Consider the following 8,075-nt stretch of genomic DNA (forward strand, 5'->3'; position numbering starts at 1 on the left):
CTAAGTACCCCTTGCAATCTTGTCGTTCTTTAAAGTATTTTTATTCATTTTGGGGTTTTTGGGTATATTTTGGATCTTTTAAGTGTGCTTTTTAGAGTTGTAAGGTGTTTCAAGTGTGTTTTAGATGTTTTCTTTATGTGTTTGACGTTTTTAGGTATATTTTATGCATTTTGAGTGTGTTGTGGGGCTCTTTAAAATTTGAGTGTGTTTTGGGGCATTTTGAGGTGTTGAATGGTGTTTTGAGTGTTTCTAATTATCAGAGTGTGTGAGTGGGTGTCTCTAGGTGTGCCTGGGTGTTTGTGTGTGGGAATTAAGGATTCTACAGTTGGTGGGAATGGTTGCGGTATATATTGAGTGTTTCTAGTGAGTTTTAGGTGTGTTTGAGAAATTTTGATGTATTGAATGGTGTTTTAGAGTTAATTTTAGTCTTTCAATCAGTTTTCATGCGTGTGGAGTGATGTGGTTGTGTTTGGGTGTGTGTGGGTGTCTTGGGTGAAACACTCATTCGTGGACTTGCAATAAGACCTCGTTGGCAACGCTGAGTGCATAGAAACAGCTGATTGTTGTTGTGAGTGCTTCGTGGTGTTATTTTACCATGAAAGTACAACAAAGGCTCACAACCTCATGATCCTGAAGAAAGAAGTACAACAAAGATACTGAATCCCAAAATTAATTCACAAAAATACAAAATACTGGAAACAAAAGTGAAGGAAGACGAAATCTCAAAGCGAAAGAAGCAACAAGAGTACCTTGAGAAGTGTTAGGAAGCGACATAACAAGGAGGTGAGGATGGTTGTTATTTCGTCTGATCATGTTAACAATAAAAACAATAGGATGCCCATATGAGGGTGTTTCAAGCACTGTATAACACCCATAAGATGTTCTGCGTTTTTGCCCCTCCCACCCCTTCTCAAGTTGCAGACTGCACAATAATGCATGGCTTTAGTTTTGGTTAAGTGCTCTCTACTGTGTGGCTTTAGTAGACTGGTTCAATATTTAGGTATCAAATCAGGAAATATTGAAATAACATTGGCATTTTTATCTAAGAGCTTAGTTAGGTAAGGTTAGTATTGGCTTTGATGGATTTAGTTTACTAATTTCATTGTTGATTCCATCATTGTGTAGGGTACGATTTAAAGAAATGTTATATTGTTGTGGCACCCATCACACACACTGCAGCCCACAGCCAGCTAGCTAGCCAGCCAGCCACCAGTAATACACCAAACTGGGTAGGCTGCAACTCACACAGAGCAGTCAGGACAGCACTCACTCTGTCACCAGGTCCCATGATGTGGAGTGTGAGGCAGGAAGGATATGGACATGCAAGGATCACATGCACAGCGCAATTATATATTTCTTAACTAAAGAACAGGACACTGCAGACACCAAAGCTCATATCAGGCAGAGTACAGAGATATAAGCATGTTGCGCATACTGCCCACTCACAAAGTCACTCAGACGTCCACATACAACACACACAAGGGAAGTATAACATGATTTCCAAGGCACAACTCACAACCCATGACTGGCAGCACAACATTTAGGTTACGGAGGTTTTAAGTTAAATAGTATAGCCATTATATTAATTACAGACATAAAAAGAAACTATCAGATTTGTATAGTTTCTTCTAGAAAAAGAGGATTCTGTTCTCCAAAAAGTTTCCAATACTTATGTGGGAATGTGGTAATAGAATTCTCATGATTTGGGTAACATATGATTTGAAAACATAATTTATGATATTATTGATAACTCAAGGAAGAAGATATTTTAAGTCCTTTTTAAATTCTAATATGAGTTTTAAATGTTTTCGTAAAGCAATTTATAATGTCCAATAATATTATGTATTGTTTTTGTTTGCATTAATTAGATTATTATACCATTCTAATAATATTTTGTTAGGTTCTCATGCATGTGCATTCAAGACATCCCCTTCTTTTGGCTAACTTTCTTGGATCTGCACAGGGACTGGCAACTAAGTTTGCCTATTTTTGTTTTTCCTTTTTTTTTTTCATTCTGTTATCCTTGGCCAGTTTTCCCCTATTACATGAAATAAAAAAATGGGACAATAAGCTTTAGCATCCTTCATGTTCAGGAGGCTGTACAAGTTGAACCTATTCACTCACTCTCTCTCCTCCCTCAGCAATGAGTGTGGCGCCAGACCCTGTGCAGGATGAAGAGCTCACCATTCCTCGTGCCTCTATGAACAAGATGATCAAGGAACTCCTGCCCAATGTGAGAGTGGCAAATGAGGCACGTGAACTCATCCTCAACTGCTGCACTGAGTTCATCCACCTGGTGTCTTCAGAGGCCAATGAGATCTGCAACCAGCAGCAGAAGAAGACCATAAATGCTGAACACATCCTTGCCTGTGTGTATCTGTGTGTGTATATTTACCTAGTTGTATGTTACAGAGTTCGAGCAGGGCTCATAGTGACCTGTCTCCATATCTACTTTTATCCAACTTTTCCTTAAATTTATGCACACTTTCTGCTGCCACAGTCTCTTCACTCAAGCCATTCCAAATGTCCACTGTCCTTTGTTGATTAATGTTCCTCAAACATTGAATTTTCACAATCTCCTTTGAGTGTTCTCTTGTTCATCTATCTCCATCCTCAGTCAGTGAGATCAGATCTTGTCTGTCTATCTTTTCCATATGATTCACTATCTTATACATCATTATTAGATCTCTCCACTCAGTGCATTCCACTTTTCCACCGTTCTATGTGGAAAGCTGTATTTTCCAATATCCTTCACACACTGCCTCATCCTAATCTTTACATGCCCTCTTGTACTTCCAGCTTCTCCTGTCACCAGCACCAGGTCTTCCTTGCCTATCTTTTCAATACTATTTACTATTTTATACATTGTTATTAGGTCTCCTCGTTCTTTTCTATCTTGTAAGGTTGGCAGTCCCATTTCCTTCAGCCTTTCGTCATATGTTAGATCCTTTAGTTCCGGCACCATCTTTGTGGTTGTCTTCTGCATTTGTTCTAATCTTCTTATATCTTTTTTCAAGCTCAGTGACTACACCATTGCTGCATATTCCAACTTTGGATGTGTGTGTGTGTGTGTGTGTTATATTTTTTCCAGGATTGAGTCAATCTTATAATGTTCTATGTTTTAAAGTTAATTTGTTATGTTTATCTTTCAAGCCATGATCTGCTCCAATCTGTAAACTGTATCTGGACATTTTTATCTCCTCATCTCCCATTTTATTGTGTCCTCCATACTCTTCATTTTTGTCTTCCATGTTCACAAGTATCCTGCATCTACTTTTTTTTTTTTTTTTTTTTTACATTTGTATATCATAACAATATTTTCTTAATTTATTTGGATAACTGCAATTTCTCTAACCTTTCTTCATAATTGAAACTATATTTTTCTCTAGTCAGTAATATGTTTTTATAAATGTGCATGTATCTTATTTTATAATTGCATTTTGACTGGGTTGAATGAGGCTTATATTGATGTTGTTTCATAATGTTTTCCTTAGAAACTAGAAATGTTAATACGTGTAAGTATGTGTGTGTATGCTCGTGTGTGTGGGTGTGGGTAGAGTGAAATGAGAGAGTGACGACACAATATTTTACATCATACCACTACCTAACTTTGCCTAAGAAGAGTAGGTAAATAATGCCTTTTCCCACATCCCCTCCCCAGCCCTGGACAAGCTTGGGTTTGGTGACTACCGGGCAGATGCTGAGGCAGTGTTGAAGGACTGCAAGGCAATGGCAGCAAAGAAACGAAGGAAGAGCACCCGACTAGAGAACCTTGGCATCCCAGAGGAGGAACTTTTAAGGCAACAGCAGGAACTCTTTGCTAAGGTACGTGGTTGATGGATTTTTGTCATTTGGCATTTGAATGTACATTATTGCTTTTTTATGTGGTGGATAGGTTTTTATACAGATGTGTAGAAAATTACTCTTGTCTGTATTGTTGGTTGTGATGATAGTGTCTGTGTGTTATCTTTAGAGTGGTCTTTCCTCTACAGTAAGAATGCAACAGAATGAAGAAGGGATTTGTTGGAACTAACCATAATGCAGTGGAACATGTACAGAGGGCACACAAATTCAGTCTCTCCCTGAATGCAGTGTATTGAAAATAAGAGACTAATTATTCACAGACATTGAAAACCAAAGAAAGATGTTTGCTACTTCATATGTAGTGGCCAAATGGGTGCTCGGCAACTAGCCACGTGGCTGAAATATATCCCATCTAACTTTTGGGTAGTGTCAAATTCAATCAGACAAGTAGTACATACATGGTAGCTGTACGTGACATCAATCATCTTCTCTCACAGCACGTGATGGCAACCCTTAGTCTGACTTGATATGTCGCTGATCCAGTGCCACCTTGTAACTTGCCACATATTAGCTCTTTTTTTTTTTTTTTTTTTTTTTTTCTTACAAAATGAGTAAATAGAAGCTTCTGTTGAGCAAGAAACTATCTTAAATCATAACCAGGGAAACACCACCTAAACTTACTGCAATGCTAGACTTGCTGCCTAGATTCTGAATTCTCTCGATTGGTATTTTCAGCAGGTTCAGGCCACTCAGAGTTATCACTAGCTGTCACCATGTACTTATGCACAAACACCAACTCAAGTGACTTCTTAGTAGATTAGTGCAAATTTGTGGGAGCATTCGAATGAGGGATGGATATTGTCAGAGGTTGAATCTGCAACAAGACTAGAATAGATTGTCTAATAACACTGCTATTGAATTTCACAGCACATGGACAAGACATTGTTATTGCTATCTCCAACTGATTAAGAGTTTTTATTTAACAAGTTGATGAGTATATAAAGAAATCTTTTATTTAGAATTAGAACAAAGGTTTGCAACTTATTCAACAAGTATACCAGTGTTCATGCTATGACAATGTTAACTTTTGAAGCATTGTGTTTGAGCATCAATATTTTCTTCTCTCTTCTACCTATTGCCCTCCTAACCACACATATAATTCTTTATTCCTTTTCTTATATTGTTTTAAATCATGCCTCTTACATGAAACTTGAAAGCTTCAGTTACCTTTCATAAGGAATATTTCACATTCCTAATATAATTTTAGTGCACCATGATGCAGTCAGTGATCAATACATCTGGCTAGAAAGCTGTGAAGTATGCTTTGAATATGGGCTAGGGCAGGCAGCACATAGCTTGGGGTTGCTCAGTCATTGGTTGTTTGGAAGAAAACTGGGAAATAACAAACTGGAATCCAGGATATGACCTTGGCACAGTGCATTGAGACCAGTGAGACAGAGGAACAGCTGGAGAAACAACATGTTTCTCCAGCTTTATATTTTATTGTTATTGTAATTTTCCTCTTTACTAATGGCAGGTTCACACATGCCTATTTGTGACTGAAATTGCAAGTTGGTGTAGTTTGCAACTGAATATTGGTGCATAGCAATTGGAGAAATCAGTCGCAAAACAAGATCAACATGTTAGTTTTCTTCATTCAATTTGTGACTTTATTTACATTGTGACATCACAGAGTAAGCTTTGAAAATGTGGTCTTCAGGTGTAGAGAAGATGTTAGAGATGATGAAGGAAAAAGAACACATCTGGGACCCCAGAAATGAATTATACAGTAAAAAAGAAAAAAGCTTGCGCAAATTGTCGTTCAATGAAATAGCTGCCACTCTCCAAGAACTGTTTCCCTCAATGCAGGGTGTTGTTGGAGGTGAGGATTGAAGACTTGTCAGGATTTAATTTGATCGTAATTGTGCATAGTCTTCTTAAGATTAGTGTGTGATAAACACTCCTTTCTTTCCTTCTGCTTAGCTAAGGACATATTCACAGGCATTTTCTTTTCTGTTGACTCTTCCGGGACACCAAAAGAAGACCAACCACCGCTTCAGCATCATCATTGGAGAAAGACATCTTGGCGGGTAGCTGTTTCTGTACATTCACTTTCTGCCAAGGCACCAACTAGTTGATACTTTCCAGTTGCTATGTGTGACATATTTTGACAAGAAGGGCTCACTCAATACTTCTAGCAACTTACAATTTCAGTTGCAAATTGGCACATTTGAAACTGCCTTAACTGAGACACTTATATTCTTGTAATATTGAGTTAAATAAATCTGCACATCAGTCTTGATGCTGAACGACACCACTGATGGCAAAAAAATAATCAACTAGTTCAGAGAAAATTTTTTTATGCCTGTACTGTTTGTTCTTTTATTGTGAAATTAGTATCTTGGTTCTCTGAGTTGAATTAATTATTGTCATGTTATTGGTAGTAAAAGGGCTGAAGAAAGCAATGGACAGGGGCAGAACACATGATATGCTGTGCAGATAATGGATTGAAAATTAGAACAACAGAAATGCAACCTAGGTATAGATAAGAAGGACAACAGATGAGAAAAGAGATGTTCCTAGATTGGCATAGAGTAGCCAGAAGCCTGTAGGAATAAGTTGGGAAAGATGAAGGTTCTTCATCCTATACTGGAATCAAGGACTGATGATCATAGTTATATAGTCAAGGTTGTGAAACCAAAACAAGATGCGTCACAACTTTTTCCTGTTTGACAGGCCCGGGAAGAACAAATGTTGGTGGAGCAGCAACGATGGCAGTTGATGCAGGCGCAGGTGGCAGCAGCACAGCAGCAACAGCAGCAGTTACAGCAGGAACAACAGGAAACTAGTGATGAAGAGGACTATTCCTAAGGTTGTGATAGAGGTGATGGCATCATCCCTCTAGTTTTTATTGGAATTGTTGTACCTTCGTCATGTTTGACAGTGTATGATAGAAAACTCTCACTATACACTTTTTGGCAGTTTGTTTTTGGACACCATGTATATTTTATACAGGTTTTGTCAGGAGTAAACATGACGGCTACCAAATTAACAAAATGCCGTGAACTACAGTGAAAACTTCTAAGTACCACCTCTTCTTGGAAATAAAAAGTAAGGATGAGTTAACAAGAAAGCAAAGCAATAGGTGATGGTTTTGCTATATGTTGGAAACTATTCATCCTGCATATCAATCCAGGGATGTGAGAGGTTAGTTTTCCATTGAATATTCTTCTTTTGAATTGCCAAGGAAAATTTTTCCTTTTTGTCTTATCAAAAGCTAGTTTTTATTAATTGATATCCATTGTATTTGTTATCATTATTATCATTATCATTGTTATTATTATTATTATTATCATTATTATTATTATTATTATTATTATTATTATTATTATTATTATTATTATTATTATTATATACTTGTAGAATTTTTTGTATTCCATTTACATTATTGCTGTCATTATTCGGCTCAGTTAGATATGATACATCTGATTATGTATAGATGGTATTACATGTTTATTTATCATTAATTATCTTTTTGCTATCATATTCTATGATTTATTTATCTCTATCTCCCAAGTATTATGTAACAAAAATTTTTATAATGAATGTAATGGTAAATATTACTGTTACATTATTAAAATACTATATTTATTAGAAACGTTTTGGAATGTCCTTACAGGAGGAAAGGATGCATAGAATAGAGAAGTAAGATACGAGACTTTTCTGTCATGGCCACTATATGCAACTCCCATTGTAGAGATTTGGCTTCAGAAATGTAGACAATTAATGTGAATATGGTATCCATCAATCTATTTCTTTACTAGGTCAGCAATCCCTCACAGGATGCCCCAAACAAAGTACTGCAGGAAGACCTAAATAAGATATGTAAAAAGTGGGAAATGGAATTCAATATGGACAGAAGCCATATCATGGAAATGGGAAAGAGTGAAAGACGACCCATGGGAATCTATAAGATGGGAGATGGAGTAGAACTGGAGAAAGTAAAAAAGGAAAAGGACTTAGGAATGACAATGGAAGAAAACAATCAACCAGTAAGCCATATTGATAGAATTTTCAGAGAGACATAATTTGCTAAGGAATATTGGAGTAGCATTTCACTACATGGACAAAGAAATGATGAAGAAATTGATAAGTACTGTAATAAGACCCAGATTGGAATATGCAGGAGTAGTGTGGATCCCTCATAAAAAGAAACACATAAGGAAGTTAGAGAGACTACAAAAAATGGCTACAAGAATGGTTCCAGAATT

General features: G+C 36.9%; 1 protein-coding gene across 1 annotated transcript; it reads left to right on the forward strand.

Annotated features, from left to right (window-relative positions):
• The first annotated feature begins 428 nt into the window (after window positions 1–428).
• On the forward strand, window positions 429–7,458 carry LOC123503726 (protein Dr1-like). The gene is made up of 4 exons (XM_045253714.1): window positions 429–783; window positions 2,142–2,369; window positions 3,662–3,825; window positions 6,541–7,458. Exons 2-4 carry the CDS (start codon window positions 2,144–2,146, stop codon window positions 6,673–6,675), a joined length of 525 nt encoding a protein of 174 aa, XP_045109649.1. The 5' UTR covers window positions 429–783; window positions 2,142–2,143; the 3' UTR covers window positions 6,676–7,458.
• Window positions 7,459–8,075: the final 617 nt, after the last annotated feature.

Source organism: Portunus trituberculatus, chromosome 14, assembly GCF_017591435.1.
Source record: "Portunus trituberculatus isolate SZX2019 chromosome 14, ASM1759143v1, whole genome shotgun sequence".
Lineage (NCBI taxonomy): Eukaryota > Metazoa > Arthropoda > Malacostraca > Decapoda > Portunidae > Portunus > Portunus trituberculatus.

What these genes read in the sequence shown, in the direction of transcription:
- LOC123503726 (XM_045253714.1), top strand. Translation starts at nt 2,144, where the DNA reads ATGAGTGTGGCGCCAGACCCTGTGCAGGATGAAGAGCTCACCATTCCT. An exon ending in TGCTGAACACATCCTTGCCT is followed by an intron (nt 2,370 to 3,661) that starts GTGTGTATCTGT and finishes TCCCCTCCCCAG; the next exon opens with CCCTGGACAAGCTTGGGTTT. An exon ending in AGCAGGAACTCTTTGCTAAG is followed by an intron (nt 3,826 to 6,540) that starts GTACGTGGTTGA and finishes CCTGTTTGACAG; the next exon opens with GCCCGGGAAGAACAAATGTT.